The 21,437-nt window shown below is 43.8% G+C and overlaps 2 protein-coding genes across 3 annotated transcripts in view; one reads left to right on the forward strand and one right to left on the reverse strand.

Moving 5' to 3' along the window:
- Positions 1–643, reverse strand: part of LOC131885703 (phosphatidylinositol 4-kinase alpha-like) — a 10,423-nt gene extending 9,780 nt beyond the window's left edge. For both annotated transcript variants that reach the window (XM_059233830.1, XM_059233829.1), the window contains exon 1: positions 120–643. In XM_059233830.1, coding sequence (XP_059089813.1) covers positions 120–483 — 364 coding nt within the window. In that variant the 5' untranslated portion in view covers positions 484–643. The remainder of the gene's footprint in view (positions 1–119) is intronic.
- Positions 644–3,214: 2,571 nt separating this feature from the next.
- LOC131885709 (protein MTSS 2-like) overlaps positions 3,215–21,437 on the forward strand; it is a 32,824-nt gene continuing 14,601 nt past the window's right edge. The window contains exon 1 of the mRNA XM_059233837.1: positions 3,215–3,546. Within this exon, the coding sequence (XP_059089820.1) occupies positions 3,403–3,546 (144 nt within the window). The 5' untranslated portion in view covers positions 3,215–3,402. The remainder of the gene's footprint in view (positions 3,547–21,437) is intronic.

The raw sequence follows: 21,437 nt of genomic DNA on the forward strand, positions 1-21,437 counted from the left end.
ATGTTTCCCGGGCCTGCAGGAGCCTGAATGTCCGCGAGAAGTCAGCTCCTCTCCTCTTGAGGGACATCGAGATCTCCCGAACCGTCCCACTTGATCTGCTGGCACCGATTCGCACTTACTCTCATGGGTGGCTTTTTTGGCGTTGATGGTGGCGGTGGGCAAAGCCCGTTCCAAGGCCAAGAAGTAGGGCACGATCCGATCGCGGCATTGACCCCGCGATTCCAAGAGAAACACGCCCAACGCGATCACGCTAATCTGGTGCTGTTCGCTCAAAACCAGAGCTTGGGCGGGGTGGGCGGAGTGGGCGGACTCGGGCAGGCTGGGACATTGGGCGAAGAGCGGATCTTGGACCCGCGCCCAAGCCACGTGCGGGATTTGGGCCAAAGCGCGAGCCAAAGCCAAGACCGACGTCTGGAAGAACCCGTGGCGATCCACCGAGGGATCCAGGGGCCCGGCGGCCGGCGCCCGAGGGGGCAACCGCATGCTCAACGAAGATGGGCCAAGCCCAGGTTGACTACAGGCTCGACGCGAAGCCGCCGCGGTTCATGTAGGCGGTCAACACGCGAGAAGGAATTAATCCGAGGACATTCAGTCACTTTGGCTTCGTCCAATCTCACATACACACATACTATATACAACCCGGATAAATATGGACATTTTCCAGTCTGGCCAGCGTTTTCTGACGGGTTCAGTCAGATTGGCGTTTGATTAGGGTCAGTTTGGGCCCGGAGCGGGGGGCGGGGGGGGGTGGACGGGTAAGGATAGTTAGAGGATGGGCCGATCACGTTCTCATAGATGATAGTTAGCGGCATTGGTATTTCTGGGATTAGAACCAGGTGGATGAATGTCCGCGTTTCATTCACTCTTGGCTTTACGCCAGTATGTTTGAGCCTGACTCAAAGGGCCCTGTATTGGCGACACTGGTAAGAGTGGGGTCAGCTGACCAGATTAGTGGCTGAGTTGACTTGACACTTCATTGAGAGAAGAACGGCATGGAAGCAGGCCAGGGAGGGGAAGATAGATCTGAGCTGAGGCTCGACCACTCACCGCCAAACTGAAGGTCGCCAGGAGGGATAGTCACGGGCTAAAGATACCGCATGGTCACTCAACCTCGAAAAGGGACCCCTATGGCCAAAATAACCAAATGTGGCTGGGTCCATAAGTTCGAAAAGGTGTTTTTCAAATCACTAGGTCCAAAAATAGGTCGACTTGAACATGGCTCTGACTCTGCTATGATATCAAAACTCTGAATCAATGATATACAAATACTCACAATTGCTATCATCCGATTGACATCCGGTCCATGAGAATAGAAGATTAGCATAAATCGAGGATATCTCAACGTTTCTACCGTGTGATCCTTGCATATCTGTATGTAGGTTGATGACATCAAAGTGGTTTTGACAATTCAGCCGTTCAGCCGTTTCCAGTTAAGAAATAGGGTAAAAAAGCCGAAATGAGATTCTTTCTGCCAAACGCCCTTCATAATACCGTTGATAAATAGTGATTGTCGAATTATAAACTTGGTCACGAATCTTTACATTGATGAATTCAAGCAACATTTCTAATATAAATCTTTATTGCGAGAAGCATGCCTCATTGGAGATAAATAGGGCATGTCAAGTGAAGGGAATTCAAGGAAAAATCTGGTCCGGCACCCTGATTTTGGGCAGTTTGGGGAGGGAGAACTAAGACAAACATCACAGTCAACTCCCACTATCCGCCCATTGAATTTTCCATAATCGAGTGATTTTGAGAGAGCTCTGTTGCAAAACTCAACAAAGCGAACATGCTTGGTGTTAATCGGTGAACGCCTTATCAAATTGGCTCAATACCTTAATGCTATTTGCTTAGACGAGCAGATAAGCTGAAATAAAGATCAAAATTCATTGCATGCCCAGAGAGGTTTGGCTGGGCAGGTTGTCTTAGATTTTACTTCATGGAATAACGTCAGTTGTTCGCGTTTACTTGACAAGCCCTATAGGCTATGCATTTGGGGGACATGAACGCGGAATGACGGCGAGAAAAAGCGAGCGAAATTTTCTGACCCCGCTCATAAGCAAGTAGTAATGTTACGGAGGCCAAACTGCAATAAGTTAACCTTTGTTGAAAAGATAAGAAAAAAAAGAAAGTGACATTAAAATAGAGGCAGAACCATCGAATATGATCATATTGATGAGGATGTCTTGATATCCTTCATATTGTGCTTGTGACGAGTTTGAAAACAAGAGGGAGGTGAAATGTGCTAAAAACAGTGGAAAGTTTCCTTTAGAGGTCATTATTTCTTCAGCGCACCAAATAGTCATTTGCATACACTAGCTACCAAGATATTGATAAAACCTACTTCATGGCCTATACTCAGGGATGAGAAATCATTAAAATCCATTTTTAACCAGGTGGCAGAGAGTGGCAGAAAATCCTTCAAAGTTGAATTTTGCCATCGCTGCCTACACAAGCTCAATCTCCCTTCGAAGCACTGAAAGTGTTAAAAGCTGAGGTCTGAAAGGGTGTGCTTTCCGATTTTCTCAAAAAGAAATCGCTTTTGGTCAATGGTAACAAATTTCATCGGCCCGTTTTACTGCCATGACCTGAACATTGAGATTCCGATGACTTTCTTCATGAGCTTGATGACCCGAAAGGAGTAAAACGAGGGAGATTTCCCCAATTCCTCGTGTTCACGTCATTGACCTCGAACAATCGCTTCCGATACCGTCATACGCACTCATCCGCAGCGGTTTTTTCCTCCTCAAATTTCCGCCATTCTCAATCCTCACTTCTCATCCACCCCCTTTTAAATCACTACTACCCTCCTTACCCCTTAAGACCTCAAAATGCATGCGTACAGGGTTCACCAAGCAAACTAATACATTCACCAGCCCTTCACTTCCCCATTCCCCATCTCACGGCATGCAAGGGACAACTGGGATATTTCACCCTAGTCCCGGGAACAACTCTACGCCTGTCCGAGGTCCCAAACCCACGAAATAGGGGAACGTCCAAAGGCTCAGTTGTCCATTGGATTCTGCGATCCAAGTCATGACTTGGAGCATGCAGTACGTTCGTAGGTAGTACATTCACTCCATCCAACGATAGGCCAATGGACTCGCAAGCGCGGCTTTGAAAATAGGCGAGAATGAGGCGATCAGAACCGAAAGAGAGAGAACGCAGCATAGAGAATAGTGGAGGAGGAGGAGGACGAGGAAAAGACGGGGAAGGAAGGCATGGTGGTGGAAATGCTCAGTCTATGAAGAGAAGTGCATTGACGACCATGTTTGTCCAGGTGTTCTTAACGAGGCATAACTTTGAATAGAGTGCATCCAAATTGAACTGAGAAAACACAATAAGAAAGTTAGTGCCCACTGCTGTTGTTGTCATTGTTGTTGCTGATCTGGGGTGCTCAAGATGGAGAGTGGCAATTCCATTGGCGTAGGAGGTGGTGGACTGGATTCCGGCTTGGCGTCCCTATCCATTGTCATTGATAATGACCTCGATAAGGAGTGCTCCGCCCTGGGAGGACTCTTCCAACAGATCATCAATGAGATGAAGGTAAGACCAAGATGCATCAGGATATTTACTACTCTACTACTACTCGTGTATTCATTGATGACGAGTTTACGACCCGTTAGAGAATTCTCGGTTAATTTGGTGTGAAGAGTGGCCAAGAAAAGCATCTCCCACAAATGATATGATCACGGAGAAAACACGATTCCTATTTTCAGGTTCTAACTATGCATACTTCCTCTTAACTGCTGTACATGGCTTAGGGTTGTTAATGTACGACTGGGAAATGAAATAACAATGTGTACGAGACTATCCATTTGCAAGTTGCCCTCTCTTCGGAAAATTCACATCTCGTTTTGGCCTCACCGGTTACGTTTCGTTTCGAAATGACCGTGTTTGAGCTTTTTGTCTCGCCTTGTCACACAGCTCGGGGTGATGGAGTGGGTCCTTCTGGATTGCAGTCAGAGCGTGTGATATATTACCTGGATAAATACCCCACCAAATGAATCACTGACGATCACATCGTTCGATACACTAATGGGAGGAGCGCGATTGCCAATAGCCTGGGAGTTTTCCAATCGTCAAAAACCGTTCAACCCTTTCGAAGCATAGCGTTTCGTTTTCGCGTTAATTACTCACACGGATCGAACCGACCACATACTTGGCCGACTCCGGGATTCTCGTTTCTCTCTTGGATTCTTTGGTCGATCACGTCTTGGAAGATGAGATTGCTTGGGTACAAAGAAGGACGATTCGCCACGAATTCCTGTCAATCCCCGAGCCAGATCTAGAAAGGTTATGACAACCCAGAGCGTGTGCCAAATGGTTTTGCACAGCAGACGTCCCAATCCAATCACACTCTTTGGCATAACTCGCACGGCAAACGACAAAAAGAACTGGAATGGATTCGCAGCATTCACTTAGTCACAGACAATCCAAACTGACTGGCCTTGTTCATTTAATACAGGCTGGTGACTTCTAAACCTTTGGAATTCCTGGCATTTGCCTCAAACTGTGATTATCAATTATCTATTTGGTACTAGACTCCGCAAGCTTGAGCACAAGCGTCACAAAAAGTACGAGGTTTACTCCGAAGGCGGGATTCGAACCCACGACCTATGGGGATCCGTGGCGTTCCTCAATTGGATCCATTAGACCATCCACCTACCATGGCTCCTGTCTCACTCGGCTGATCGTATTTGTAAATTTTCAGTCAGAGAGACACAAGAAGTGGTAAAGACTGTTGATGCTTTCGTCAAGTTAAAAAAAGATCTTTATTGCTTTTGTTGAAAGGTTTGTTGGATCATGAGGATTAGCATCAAATACCTGAAACTGTAGCCCACTTGGCATTTCTTTGCGCCTTAAACGCACCGAGAGAGTTGATTTGCGAAAAGATTGCTTCACTCAAGTTCCCCTGAAGAAAGAGGGACGCCTGTGGAACGAATCTCGGAAAAGATGATGCGATTTACTGTGTTTGGACAGTTCAAGGCTGAAAACGACGAACGAAATTTCAGTCAACAACAACAGGAGGAACGTATTTTTTTAAAGCATACTCCCCCTAGGTTTCCGTCCCTGTTGGTAGTTCAGTAAATAAATTTTCCTCTTCAAGCAAGAAAAGTTGCCCTTAAGAGTCTCTAGAGGGCAATTCAGTTCTTTAGGAGTTCTCTTAGGGACTGGCAGGTCCTGGCAGGTAACTGGGTAGGTAAGTAAAGTAGGTGCTCCAAAATAGCAAATAATGATGTTCCTTCCATACACAGCATACGCAGCATTCGAAATGAGTCGTTCCACTTCAGGCTCCAATACATTCGGGTCAACGAATACGTGCTTTACAGCCCCGGCCATAGTCGTAAATTGGCCATGTCATGTCCCATTTTGTCAACCACAAGTTCTTGTCCAAGAATATGCCCACCAGCCTTACCCAATGCTAACAGGAGATCTCTTGGAAAACCCGACTCGCCCCAAACTAGCGCTCAAATATTTTAATGTCCCAAGAGTGTACGCTTATGTACTACTACAATATTCCGTAGCTATTAACGCTAACTCCAGTCTGCATGACGGTCCAGGCTCAACTTGGCACGTGCCGATCTCGGAGGTTCCCATATATTGTACGCAGGCATTGCTCGAACCTCGAGTGTTCCTCCCACGTTTTGCATTTCCTTGTGAGGTTTCTGTACTATTATTTGAGTTATGGGCCTCGATTTATTTACTGCTCCACCCAGCGCTCTGCCTGAGTTGAGAGAAACTCAGGTCCCTGACGTTGTGGATGTGCCTGGGACTTTCGGAGAGAAGAGTTGACTGTAAAGCTTGGCAAATGCGTATGAAATATTGAGTTTATAATGGACAGGCTTCTTTATCTGAAGCGGGCATCTTGTATTGTGCTGGCACGAAGAGGGACCATGAATGTCTCCGATCATGGCCTAAGCCGAAGGAACCAGATAAACAGGCCCTGGTTGTCCATTTTATTCATATTCATGGAGATTGAGAATTTCCATTTCGCGACCTGAGAATTCCAGAATCTTGCATTGGAGTCTGGGGAGGTGAATCCAGGAGGCGGAAAAAACCTTGACGAGTATGAAGAACACGAATATATGAAGAATATGAAAAACTCGACAATGAGCTCTCTGGACTCTCATCCACCATATGGGTAGTGCGTTGATATAGCTTCGCATATGATATTTTATGGCTATGTCAAGAGTGTAAGGACTACTAGGGAGGGTACTTTGTTTACTCGTCCCGAAACGTACTGTACTTCCTCGTTCCCCCACGGATATACGGATCATAAAAATATTGCGTCATTGAGAGTTTTTTTACGGATCATGAAGATGTTTATTTCCCTTTAGTCTTTGAAGCAAGTGAGATCCAAACTCCAAGTGGGTACCTCCATTGAACACTTAAAAGGTCGTAGAAAAGGTCGTAGCATGACAAATACCCTTTAGCTCACACCATTGTCAAGTCTGTTATGGACTTAGAATGGGACAAAAACGCAAGGAAAACGGTGCATTTGAGCTCAAATCAAGCTATTAATTGAGAGTCCCTTAGAACACCAGTATGTCCTTGAACGAATATTCCACGTGCTGTTGATCTCAAATAAATTTGCGGCATCCGATCTGCCCTTCAGCTATCCGGATGTTTCGGTCGAGGACTACATGAATGGAATCGGACAACTTTAACGTGGGGATGAATAGTGATAGAACGTGAAGATTTACGGGAAAAAAGAAGCGGCTCTTTAATAAGCGAGGCTCTGGCCATAAAAGAGATCCGCAGTGTATTGATTTTCCTTGCTTGAAACAAAAAGGGCGCCGAATTCCTGGTCGCTTAGCCTGGGCCTAAAGATTAGTGTTGAGCCGTATAATGTGCTTACTTGGCATTTGAGCATGGACCTGGGCAGCAACACTGAGAGTCGAATTGAGCTAATTTATTCATGCGTTTGATTAACCACGATTGCAGTTTTCAATTACATCGGACCAATAATATTTAACTCAACGAGGGACTTTAGAGCCAGGCCATTAGATGGTGTGATACCCTACCTCCTCAGGCAAGTTTGGTTGTAAACAAAATAAAAGCCACTGTGAGAACTGGCCTGCCATATGAATTGATATATGAGACCATTGTTTTGATACGAGCAAAAAATGGCTCCCTGAAAAGAAGAAACTTGCGGGCTTAATCACGAAATTGGATCCTTGACTTTTTGCCCACCGTCATTACACACATAGAAATGATCTTTCGCGCTTGAACAACGAAATTGGACTGATGTTGGAATCGGCAACCCTGCTTCGATTGAACCGTTGAATCCGTTTTGGCCTCGACGTCATTACACATGTACACACACACTCAGTACAGGGGGCCTTTATGTTTAGCTAGCTTATCTGAGACTGTTTACACGTGCTAATTAGCCGGAGGTGTCTGAATAGCAATGCCCATGACATCATTACTCTCTGGATACTATTGTTACTCGCGATAAAGCTCCATCCAGGAGAAGGCAATGAACATTCCCAATCAAACGAGCAATGGCAATTACTGCCTTCGTTCAATCCTGCTGCAGGGTTTTTTGAAATGGAGAAATCAGTCCAAACGAGCTCTCGAACGTTATTTTTTTCTTCTACCAAGTGTGCTTGAAAATTCGCACCTGTGACCAGATATCTCAGAAAGGTGTGCGAGAGGAAAAATAAACAGACTCGTCTATCTACGGTACACCTACGAAGAGATGCTCGCTTAATTGAGTGAAAGGATATCAACTTGGCCCATACCTGGCTTGTCTCGATGCTTGCGGGGTCCGTCTGACCTTTAGCAGGTACATGTTTGGTCGAGAATTAGTCCATTCATTGCTGTAACACTTGAGAAGTCAATCCTAGCATTCCGAGAACTCTCTCTCCCTACTAGCCATCTTGTCTGGTCTGGAGGATTTTAAAGCAAGATGTTGAAATATAGTTGCATTCAGATTAGAGTCTGCAATTTGGAGGGAAGAATCTCGCTTTTAAAGATCTCTATGTCTTGAGGAGATGGATCATGGATTGGCAGAGTCGTGACAATGTAGTTTCGAAACAAAACTGCATTGAACGTTGGCAGGAACGTAGGAGCTTTTTGTTGAGAGTCGATGCTTTGTCCTTGTGGGACTCAAACCCAAATTCAATTGTAGCCAAATCTTTCTCCCCCTTTCCGTCTTCCAGGAAAAGGTTTCCTTTTGGAAGCTGTATTTATTCGGTCTCTTCTGCATGCATAATGTCACCAGCCCAGTCATCAATTGGAAAACCAAAGCGAAACGAACTTCTTCCCGTCGAACGGGTCGGCATTGCTCGATTAACCTCCAACTGTGATTTTCAGAGTGACTAGATGCTGGCAAGCACTTGTGGGCTGAAATTTCCCCTTCAAACAAGGCAAAGTCAGTTGGTGAGTGGGTCGAGAGATTAAAAGAACTCGCTAAATCCGTTCTGTTTGAAGTTTTCTTCTCGCTACATCTCTTTCCTCGAGCCTTTATTCAAAGGCTTCAGAACACAGTGCGAAAAGATAAGCCGGAAAGCCAGTCTGGATTTTCCATTATTTTACGCTCCTCCTGTACGTGTAGGAAGTGGCAAGCTGGTAAAAGTTTCATGTCTGGGATTGGCAAACCCATCAAAGCTCTCAAGGGCTAGTCCCTCGACGCACCAAAGGCACTTTTTGCGGGCCTAGCAGGCGTAGAGTGGTAATCAAATTACAGCCGCAAATATATCTTGTCCTTAGGCCTTGCCCCGTTTCTTTGTTTGGCGCGTGTTAGTTCCTTGGGGTGGAAACTGGCTGCTTTGTCTTCATTTCGAGCTCATTGCCCTTTCAAAATCCTCATGAAAACACTAAGAGCCGACCGAAGAGCAATTTTGCGGAACAAAAAAAAAATGGCATCCAGAACGTAGTTTTGCCATTTATTCTTCTTGTGAGTCGTTTCCGTTCCTCCTTTTACCAACTCTTGCTTGTTGTAAAATAGACCGAAGATCAAGCAAGCTGTGCAAATATTTTGCGAGAATCAAAACCTCCATTTTCCCTCTGTAAACGGCCCTCCAACAAACACGTGCCACTCATTCTGAAATTGAGATGAACTCTGGCTGACCTTTAGAGTAAAAACCTACCGTGATCTTTGCTTGTTTTTTTGGGTTGCCCGGGGTCTTTTCACTTGAAGCTTTGTAAACTTATCGAGAGAGGATCTGACTTGAGCCTTTTCTACGTTGTTAGTGATATCTCGCAAACTAAAAATATCTCAAAAAAGGACTCAAAAGGCTTGTTCTATACTGGCGGTAAATTCAAATGTTATGAGGTCAAAAGGGTCAATGTGGCTTTTCGTGATTTGACCTGACAGATTATGATGAGATCTGAACCTGTTATTTGTGCCAATGGTCTCAGATAAACAGTTGGGTTGACATGCAATTGGACTCAACGAGTGGTCAAAGTTTGTAGGAGTTTGACCTTGAGTCCTTGACACTTGTAGAAAAGCAACAAATTACAACTTGCTTGAAATCCATACCCCCATGATGGGAGCAATTTACATATGGATATCGAAAATATGCTCACCTGCTATTTCAAATCTTCATGTCTCCTGATTGAGAGGGCTAAAACGACGTTGTGAGATTGGTTAAATAAATCCGGTTTTGGCTTCATCTCTTCCGGTCTCCTTGGGTTACAATGAATATCTTGATTGAAATAACCTGCCTCATTTGGGACCTATTCGTGTCCTCCTTTGCCCATGGATATTAAAACTTATCTAGGATGGAAATCTGGCTCATAAAAAAACAATGAACTGTTTTTAGGTTCCTAGAGATACTCAAGCCAATTTTTGCAGTAGTTCTTTTTGGGTTGAGTCACGTTTCAAAGCCTCTACAACGACTTTCCGAATATCTTTAGTCCAAGCATTGAACTTCAAGCATCCTAGTTAAGCGAATCGTCTTCCAAAAACTCCCCATCCAAAGGCTTAAGAGGTCCGTGGAATGATGTGATCATTGGAATGGATGGTGATAGGACCACTTTTCACCTCTCCAGTTAGTGTTGGTGAAGGACAAGAAGTCAAGATGGCTATCGGCTGGATTCGGCAGATGAGAAATTACGATCCATTTAGTTGTCACTGTTGGTGGGCAACCAATCCGGAGAATTGGTCGAAATCCTCGGCTAGTTTCAACCTCGTATAAAACTTCAGCCAATGCATTGAAAGGCAAACTGCTAAAATGAATTGTTTTGTCTAGCTTCATCATGATGACTTGAAGTTGAACTCCAATGAATTGTTGATGCACACGTGTGGGAATTGATTTTCTCCCCGCAGTGAGGTAAGGCAGGCAAAAAAGTGCTTCTTTTAGAACCTCTCGAGTGGGTGAAGCCAACGTAACCCAACTCGACTCGAGATCGAAGCCCCCCCCNACGCTCTTCCGATCTCTCCTCCTCTACACACCACACATACGGTACGACCAACAAAATCATATGTATTTGATCTAATGGTAACACCGGGTGTCTCAGTTTTCAAACCAATCGCAAGTTTAAATCAAAGCACGACTTGAACCCTTGACCTCCGGCAGCCACGAGATTTGCGCCCTTTTACGTGTTTTGTAAAGGTATTTCTATCACAAACAGAAGACTATTTGGCCTCATGCCAGTTTAACACGAAGTTTGTGGTGTCTGCAAATCTTTAGTACTAAGTGACACGGGAGACAATGTGAAGAACCCTGTTTTGGCAAGGTAATGTCATGCAAAAAAGAGCTGGGTCTGTTCTGGGGTCGTTCTAAAGGAGCAAGTGTTCCTACGTACACTCATACGTATGTCTGACGTCGGAATTGAATTCCTCGCCTTTCACTTCTTGACACCAAGACATGCCATCAGAGTATTCGCCCAACAATGGATCTCGAGACGAATTTGACGGATGTTTTCCTTTATCTCAAAGGTACATTTTTGTCTATATCAATCAAGTGGTGGATGATAATTATCTTTTTCCTAGACCTGATCTTGGGCATAGATAAAAATATTACAATACCCCCTCCCTTGGAGCTCATGAATTCTTTGAGTTGACGTTCGCAACGTAACTCTCGTATAATTTACACGAAACTTGAGGAATCATTTCTTAGTAATTCTAAGACTACCTTTTTTTGCCTGGAGGTGCCAATCCGTCATTTAAATCCACTCTCCGGAGGTCTTGGAAATCTTGAGGTTAAAAGAAGATTGAGAAATCAAAGATAAGCTATATATTTTCATTCTACCATGTTCAACATGGATTTTTAGTAAATACCTGAAAATGCTCAACAACAAAGTGCTGCAAGTGCCGCCTTATCTTTTTGAGCATTACCACGAGGCTGGCAGCCATAACCGGCACTTTAGTCTGCACATTTTCCACCCTTCAACCGCAAAAGGTCTAATTGTGACAACGTTTGAAGGTTCAATTGAAACAAAAAAAGGATACCGGGGCTTTGACTTGTCAGACGATATGGCGACTTCATGTCGTCTCGAGGAACGAACGAAATGTGAGCTACCCAACTCTCTCCGTCCGGTTCTCTCTCTTTTTGATGGCATCATTGTCTCGACAGGGTGTTCGAAGTTCAGGTCGTAGATAAGTCTGACTTAAACCCGCAAGTCACGGAGTCGAGATTTCTAATCGTGGTAACTACCAATGAACGGGAAAGTAAAAACAAGCAAAAAAACTGGGACGGCAAGATATCGTTAGGTCTTGATTTCCTGATACTTCTTTAAATGACAGGCTGCTAAATGTGCACAACGGAATTTAGAGTGTACCTTGGTCGTTCAAATATGACATATTCGACTTTGATGGGAGATAAACGGAAGGCAAAGTACTTAATTTTGGTCAGGTAGATGCCTGCAGATCACCCTGTTCTTTGCCCAGGAATGGAGCTGTTTGTTAGCAAAAAGAGGCCAGTCATACTTTTACTTTGAGGACAAGGGATCTATGAAGAAGCCAAGAGCGGCTCAATACCTAATCTCAAGCACGACAACTGCCCGTACATTTCCGCTTTGAGATTAGATAAACTCTTTTACCTTTCGCTCAAATATTTCAAAAGATGTAATCCTGTTGAAAACCGTATCCAACTTGATTTGAACGCTCGCCGAAATTAGTCCCTTTCCTTTGTCGGCCATTCCAGCCGTTTTCATATTGTTCCGTCATCAATCTCATAAATCAAAACCCGATTCGGGATTCGGCGTCCCGCTCATTCATACCCACAAGAGAATGGCCCTGTGTAAAATTGGCTTGAGATTGGACGCAAATTTATGGGCTGGTAGGGGGAAGGAGCTTGCCTTCCAAATATTTTCGTCCATTTTCAGTGCGAGGGCGGCATTTATTTCCATCCGATATCGGCTATGGCGGTCTTGATCACCATTCCTGAATCTCGCCCTCCAACCCACAATTTGAGATCAGTTGCTCGAATCGAGTCGGTTTGTTTTCTCCTCGTGTTTTGAGGAGGTCTGACCTAATTTTTGGACACTTAATCGTGATATGGGACGGTTTTGACGAGAAGATTGAATGAACTCATCAAAGTAGAAGGAAGGGTAACTTCACATTTCACCCTTTCAACCTGATGCGCCTGAGCCAGATCACTGGACTGGTTTTTACAACCGGTCATCAACCCTGAGGGTGACGGGCAGTTAATTGAATAAATGGAAGCCTTTTAATCTTATTGATCCCCCCCTCTTTCACAGTGGAATTTCGACTCCAGGTTCAGCTGAAGAACCATTAGGCGCGACGTTCACAACCATTTCCATCCGATTTGGAGCGCTTCGTGACTGAACATGTCAACCCGGAATTAAATCGATCTTCATTTAGCCGTCACTTCGTCACCCTAGCGCAACTTTGAAAGGCAAACAAATTCTTGGTCACACAACTGAGGTTAATACGCGTCGCGTTAAACGATTTCTTACATTGAACATTTCATCTGATTGGTTCCAAGCATCATTTGTCTTCAAGTAAAGGAGGAGACGGCTGTGAAACTCTATCCATTCGTAAACCCAGAAGAACGTTTTGAGGTCGTTGGGTGAATCGCCTCCCGGAATCATTTCTTAGTCACTAAAAAGTCCCCAAGTTAACGTAAAAGCTCAGCGTGAATAGTGAATGCCCAATTTTACTTGTTGAAAATCAAATCCTAACTTTGGGTTGTCCCCCAAATACGATCCAATTTCTATTTTTCAACTTACTTGGACAAGATTACCGTCCGGCAACTACGTGAGGTGATGCAAAATAGGAGTAACAGGTGCTGATTGTGACAGAGAATGGAAACTGGGGCATCTTTTCTCTTCCCCCTTCCCTATCCTGAATTCATTTGCTAGCTCAGAGTGGATCTTATAAATGCTAGCAAAGACGTACAAAAAGCTAACGAATCATGCCCATATTCGGTTGCTTTGACTTGTTTTTCTTGGGGGCTCCATTTGAAGCTCCTGTATGACCTTGTGACTCTGGCCATGACCCTTGCCATAACTCGAGTTCAGCGAGAGGATGAGTCTGACTCATTTTGAATTGCACGATAAACCTTCTCATAAAATCTTCAATCCCACCTCCAAATGGGCAGTTTTCACTTCATTGCAATTGGACAATGCTCCCTAGTCTGACTGACTTAATCTTGGCAAGGGGTCATGTTGAACACTTGCTGGGCCTTATTCATGAGCTCCGAGGCAAGTTTCAAATCATTAGCCAAATGTATTCGTTGAAAATGTCCTGCCTTGCTGCGACTTTGATTCCGCCTCAGGTCACAATTGAGACCAGATGACACTTTTTGGAAGATAGAATCTTCCAAAACCAATGAAGAGTTGTTGACTGTGATCGGAGATTGGGTCTATGAAAATCCCTGCCAAGGTCATAAATATCAATTGTAAGCCGATGATCCCGAAGTCGCGCCTGCGATTATCATAATGGTCTTATCCTCACCGTATCATTCACATTGCCAGACATTTGTGGGAGGAATTATGCCTGAACAGACCGATGTATACAAAAATCTAATGGTTTGCGAGCCATACCATCCGTCAGCTTTAGCATCCTTACAGCACTGAGGTTGCAAGTTCTGGTGTTGCTGAAAGAGGGTTTTCGAGATGGATGTATCTCTACACCCCTTCAAGGGCATGATACTCTGTGTTCCTTGGTCCTCCAAGACAATGGACCCGGAGGATGATGAGACGAGATAAAAGTGCAATTTAACTCATTTGTTATTGTGTGCGGCGTGCGAAGCAAATCTGGGCATCATTCATCAAGATTTCCTGGAACGATGATCGTCTCTTCGACTCCAACTGTGAGACCAAACCTTCTCAGCGACTAGTAAATAAATAATTGAATATGTGTGCATTAACAACTCTTTCCCAGGGTAAGCTAGGTTGGTATATCTTCAAAAAGCATCTAGACGCGTGTTACATGTGAGTCTTGGTTAACCCATTGATTACTCTCTCTCTCGCTGTATTCCAACCAACCACAAGCCCAATTGGTAGAGCTTGTCATCTTCATCCGAGAACCACCCTATGGTTTACGATTCAGTGTTTATTGTTTCCTGCGAACACCCTACATTAGGGAGTGGTTGAACTTACCGTCTTCCTCTCGGTGTTTTTACTTTCATATCGGATAACCATGATTTGAGAGCGTTTCTGGCTCCTGGCCTATTATCATTCTTCTGGAACAAAAACTGACAGAAAAATGGACTGGACATGATAAAACATTCTACGCATGAACGAAGTCTTTTGGGTCTCAACCCAAAGAGGGACGGAGAAGATGCTTCACGGGCCTTAAATTATCTGCTCATTGTCGACTCCATCCATTTTTGGGTGAGAGATTTACATATGCTTGTATGGAATGCTCCGAGGTTACATGTGTGAGCTTTAGAGCCATTGGAGGCAATCTCTAATTGACACGACGCAATTGGCATCCACGATTAGGATCGGAGAGGTATTTTTCTACAGCTATGATTGATTTGATTGTTGCCTTAAAAATTGGTTGGTTGGTTATTGCTCATCCAAAGACGCAAACAAACCAGCATGGATATGGCTCTGATCTGTCATTTCATGAGGCCTTTTGTTGGCATATCAAAACGTCTATTTAAATAAGATGGATGGGCGTGAAGGCCCGCGAAGGCGCACCATCGCCTACAACGAATACCTCATCGAAGTTTTCTTCCTCAAACTGGGAGGTGATCCGATTCCAAAGATCAACAAGCGAAGCCCTTCAGGCACTATTTTGAAATAAGAATCCCTCAACTATGGGGCAAAAGAAAAATATTGTCCATAGAGTTCTTACTATCTACCAAATATGATTATACTGGCAAAGTCATCAGAGTCTGGCATTGATTGCACCATATCTAAATGTGCTCTATGTTGTTGATGTATTAAAGGCCAGGAACAATTTCTTGATACACTTGATCTTATTCAGCACATCAATTGTTGATCCATCTTGGACAAATAGCCGGTTTAAACTGAAAGCCTGAATTGTCGATTGTTTCGACTCCCAAGCATGAATAACCCAAAAACTAATATTTGCTAAACTACCTATTTCATGACTGAAGAGAACTTCATGATGCAAAATGAAGATTCTGTGAGGGTTTATAAAATCAAATGAAAAGTAGGTCAAGATGAAATCAAATCGGCATTTTGACAAATAAAACACTCGCATCATCCGATTTGGTCTATTGAACTCTTTTAGAGCTTCTTGGAAGTTAATGAGATTACCGAGGTCGTCCAAAGGGCCTCTTGGAGATAGCCTTGCTGCACACTACCATGTTTACAGTCAGTTCCTGTTACATCGATATCTTGAAAAGACAGATATCGGTTTCATAATTCAGTGGCTTTTGTTTTACATACTCACCAATTCGTGCAAGGCCGGTCATTTGGCCGTTTGAAATCTTTCATCAACACTGAAGTAACTCTTCATTTAAACGACTCAGCCTGCAGCCGGCCTAATGGATTGGTTTTATTGGATAGAGTCTTTAACCAAGCGAACCCACGACTTGGAGAGTTCTGCCCTTCGTATTCTACGCACTTGACTTTCCTTGAGAGTATTCTTGATATGGAGAAAGTGTAATTGAATCCAAACTCCCTAGCGAGTTTGGAACCCACGATGCTTTGGGAGAAAAGAATAAAAACAGTGGAGCCCCCTACCACTCTTCCGCCATTCGGAACTATCCCGAGCCCTTCATTATAGTTGTTTACGACTCTTCAGTATGGTCATTAAAACTTGACAACGAGCCCATGAAACCAAAAGCAAGTCCAAGTTAAGTGCACGTGTACCAGATTTCAAAAGTCGCAAAGCAAATACTTTTTGTTTGGCGACAACAGATTCCCTTCGGACCTTTCACAACTGTCCCTTTTCACCCCCTTGGATTTTCAAAACCCGGTCGAATTTACATTTTCTCGCTTCTCAATAGCTGCACTAAAAGTTATGATTCGAGCTGAGCTCAAATCTGAAAGTCAATTCCTTCAAGGGTGGGTGTTTTGCATGTTCCAAGCTCTGGAATTGGTCCACAACATCTGGCCACTTTTTGTTGATCTTTTAGTCCAGCCAAGTTTCTATGGCGCGGCCCCGCACTTTTGCTTCATGAAGTATCCGTAGTTCACATGAATAATGTTGTATGTACCACGTCCCCACTACCCACCACCCACTGCCCATCACGCTTGTCCTCATGCTCCATCTCCCTCCTAGGACCATGGAATAGTAGAACACAAAAGCCCCACTTCATTAGGCCCGACCAATCTAATACAGAGTACACCGCACATAGCATTCCGACGAGCTTCTCACCATGCTCGACGGGGAAGAAATAGTGGAAATGTACTATACGGTCGAAATGCACTCTAAGTACTCAGAGGGTCGACCATTTTGAACATAAACACCATGGCTGACTTGGAGGGGTCCATCCATAGTTCGCCAACTGAACCGTGGCCATGTGTCTGTCTGTCATCGTCCCAAGTGTTTTTCTCCCCCTCCCCGATCCCCTTATTACTACTTGTGTTCCAGTGTTCCACTCCAATTGGAGAGTGAGCAAAGAAGCCTTCGAGCTCGAATTACAAGAAAGTTCTCCAATAATTCTTCTCTTTCGTCTCCGTGGCCCGTTGCTCAATGATTAGCCTGGTTATGCGCATTACCGTGCATGTTCTCGGCTCGGAAGTCAGTAGCCATGAAAAGAATATCTACTCAACAACAGGGTCAGCCGTGCGAGGGCCTCGAAGTGGTGCCAAAACAACCCTGGATCAAGGGATTGACGAGTCAATGGTCAAAGACTGAAGTTGCGTTAGAATCAAGTAGGGGAACTTGGAACAAGAACGAGTGGACGGCGAAGGTTCGGTCATAAATTCATCTCGATCAGGCTTGATCAGGATTTCGCCACAATCCTCAAACAAACGTTACTTTCGATACATTCTCCCTTTCAAGATGGCACAAGTTGAGCTAACCCCGGGAAATTCTCCGATATATTCCCTATATATTGCTTTGATCCTATGAAGTCTGACAGCCCCAGCCAGACGACTGGAGTGCACTTTTATGTGCTTCGTATCTAGATTGAATCGACAGGTCGATCTCCGAGGCTAATAATGGAAGACATTCGTTTCATCTTGCGGTGTTCCCGAAATGTCAGCCTGACTTCCAATCATATTAGAAAAACTGATCGCCAAGCACAACGATGTACAGTAAAGAAGGAGAGAAAGAGAGAGAGAGAACAAAATAAAGAGCGTCTAAGTCAGAAAAGGGGGAAAGGGGGAGAGAAGAGGGAGAGAGACAGAGAGAGGATTGGTGCCAAATCCGGAGGGGGTTGCGACGGCAGTCGAAGATCAATCCTCAACAGATAAGAAAACCAACTAAAAAGACAACCAACCCTCCTCGTTTCTCCCCTTCTATGTACTGCTTTCTTGACAACCGGCTGCTACTGCCACCAGAATCTACTACATTGCCGCACTTGGACAAACTCGACGAGGTAGGAGGAGGAGGAGGAGGATTTCCTCCAAAAGGAAATGCACAAACCCACCCAACCCCCCGTGATGCACCCTCATTCCAATGTCTTGCAGTCCCCCAAATGTGTGCACTAGAGGAACAACTGTATGTACAATGTTGTTCGGGTGGGGAGGAGGGTTGGAAAATCACGTGCCCCTTAAGACGGACTACTAAGTCGTTTTGAATATTGCTACAAGACATGCCACTTCAATTGGCTTCAATTTGTGGCAACATGAGATGGTACTCTCTCGGTGGTTGAATACATATGCAATAGGAAATGAAGAGACATCCAGCCACTTTCATTGCTTTCAAAAAACTTGTCGCTTTTGACGAGGAGCTTAAAATACAATCCCAAGTCTCGATCAAAATATTCAGAAAGGGTATGCGGGACACGTCTGTGATTTTTTCGCACCTTTCAATGCAAAGAAAAACTTCTAGAAAAGAAAACGTCAAAGGGACGAGACAGCATCATTTACTTTAAATTTTGTAAGCAATTCCAGCACTTTTCTTCCATATGATTTTTAAGTTTTGAAACGCACAACACCTAATTAAAAATCTATGTAGACAGACGAAAGCATGTGTTGTATTGTCATTATTACCTAGATTGACAATTAGATAATTGGTTATTGTGCCTCCTAGCTGCATAGCAGATCCATGCCTAAGCAATGGCAACATGTTCAATAGATGAGCTGCCTTCCCTAGAGACTACGCTTCTTCCTTATTCCTTGAATTATCTTAAATAAGTAAGATCTTATTACAGAGGCTCAATCCCAATCCACCCTCAAAGACATCAGCCTGTCACCAAGAGACATCAGATGCATAACATGTCTTGTGTAAGGCCCCTAGAGTTTCCGACTTGTGACTCCAGTGAATGCAGGGTTTCGTCGATGATTTGTCACACCATAAACTTTTTCTTTTATTTTCGTGCAAAAGTAACACAACCTAAGGAATTTCATTAACGCAACCAGGTTGTAGAAGATGGCTATGCTAGAACTATTGAGCCGTTTTGAAAATTTAACTTTAGGCCATGGCAGTTGTTTAGAATACAATAAAGCCGGTACATGATCGAGCAAAGACATGATTAAATAACTTCACGGTACGCGACAAATGGAAATGATGTTATAACAAGTGATAAAATTGTAATATCACAGATGAGTTGACAAGATTTGATTCAGTGCACGTGAGGGAAATGAAGGGATATGGACCATACAGTACAAATGCAAGTGCTTAGGTACAGTAGGAGTTCAAAAAAAAGAATCAAATACAATACACATTTAAACCAAACGCTCTTTTCTAGCAATTGTCGAAATATCAAGTCAAAACTGCATTGACCGCTGATAATGAAAAATAATACATCTTGAGAAAATTTCCCTCTTTTGAATGCCATCGGTGAAACTACTATTGGAAGTAATTGAAATATTTTTCATCGCATTTTTTTCGGAACCCTGTACGCAATTAACCACATCGCTCTGTCCTCAAGGATGACCTTGCATTTGGTGGAGACATCTGAGCATACATTACCACTTCCAAGTCCTCTTCAAGGAGCTGAAGCTCTTGATCTCGAATCTTGAGAGCTGGTTGGATGGACCTCTATATGTGTGTGTGCTTTAGCTGGCATTGGAAATAAATAGATCATCATACACTTCGTTGGGTCAACATTTTCAGACTCATTTTAGTTTGTTTGTTATTCTGCTGTACCGTACATCCTTCAGACTCATTTTAGTTTGTTTGTTATTACACAGTGGAGTAGGATCTTAGGTATTACACCGTAGGATCTAGATTCCCAACCAGTCTCAAGTAAGTTCACAAATGGTCCGACGAACCAATTTGTGCCTGGATTGGCGATTTGCAGTTTGCCTTCACAATCCCGGAAGCGGACAAATAACGGCTAATTGCGATTGGGTTGGCTGATTTTAATGAACCCGACAATGCCATTCTCGGATCGCCATGTTTGATTTGGAATTTCAAAACTAGCCATATCGAGCCTGACACAATGATTACGGACAGGCCAATTAGAAACAAAACGCGAAGAATTTGTCATATTTGAAGTGCTTTTGGCACGGGACAAGATTATGGTGGTGGTTTTGCAAGATGGATGAGAATCTTACCTGGGCGGAAAGCCATTAGAAACATGCAACAGCGTTGGAAATGACCATTTTTCGTGCTCAGGCTCGGTTGGAAGCACTTAAATAAGAGGCACAAATTCCTAGTCAACATTTGCATATAATCAACGGGAGAAAGATTTATCATTTCTATGATTCTTGACAAGTTACGCAAGATCGACGAGGAATGCTGAGGCGTTTCCAAGAGTTCCTTGGCGTTACAATGGTTGATAAATTATGAGCAATCCAGATAATTAGGTCCCAACTTTGCCAAAGTTCCCCTTCTTGAGATGTTGTCCGCCATTTCTGCCGCAGAGTTTTTCCTTTCTCAGGGTTGCCAAGATGGCATATGACGCATGGACAATCAACACTCTGCAAACAGACGACGAAAAAGAATGGGATCGAGCCCGGTTGTTCTATTCGTTCTATCTGACGATTCATGATTGTTGAGAAAATATTAGCAACCCTCTAATCGTCATTTTGATTGAAGCAAACTTTGGAAAGTCTGTGAAACAGGCGATCTAGAGCTCGAAGGAGTTCCCGCGTGTTTCCTTGTTCTGACTCGATTACAAAGTCGCAATTGGTCGTGGCTGGAAGTTCAGCATCATTATTTTCATTATGCACATCCTAAAACTCAACGGTGGGCTTCGCCGTCTGAATACAAGAAAAAAAGTGGGAGGAAAAAAGAGAGTTTGTGGGTAGATTTAGAAATTGCTGCCTCAAATTGGGTTTTCTCGAATGGGAAAGTTTCATTCCCTGAACTTGGAGGAGTTTTTGCTGATCAGCCGGGATTTTCATTATTTGCATCATCAGAATATCATCCTTCATAAAACAAGGATAACGTGAGAAAACTTGTGTTATTGGCTTGAGGTGCCTCTCCATCAAAGAAAATCTATAGTGTGCTCTTTTTTGATGAAAATTCCAAGAATAGTTTTTGAGAAGATAACAACGTGGAGACAAAGAGCCACACTTCAGCTGGTCATTGCCATTGCCAAAACCGTTTTTATCAGAAGCATCTTGGCCGTAGGGCTTTTTTAGCCTCTTTGACCTTCAAAGCTTTCTTCACTTTTCCAGAGGAATCTACACAGAGACATTGAGAGTTATCGCTGGCCACGTTTCTATATTAATAGTGCAATGCCAAAATAGGCGTGTCTCGAGGTTGACATATAGATGCCGGAGTTGGACGGGCGATCTTTAACCTTAACATGGTCTTTGGACACATTCCTGCGAGCAAGGGCAGTCTTGCCTCCCACTTGGGTCATCAATTCAGAATTACAGAATTAGAGTTTATAGCAGGAACTCTCTCTCTCTCTAAGCACCAGGTTCAAAATGGGTGGCCATTGGCTTAAGAAGGTACATCTTGTTGGCTCACATGGTCATGGCCGGGCCAAGTAGAAAAACGTGATCATTTGAGGGGCATTAAATTTTCCTTA

This window comes from Tigriopus californicus, chromosome 8 (genome assembly GCF_007210705.1).
Source record: "Tigriopus californicus strain San Diego chromosome 8, Tcal_SD_v2.1, whole genome shotgun sequence".
NCBI classification, from domain to species: domain Eukaryota; kingdom Metazoa; phylum Arthropoda; class Copepoda; order Harpacticoida; family Harpacticidae; genus Tigriopus; species Tigriopus californicus.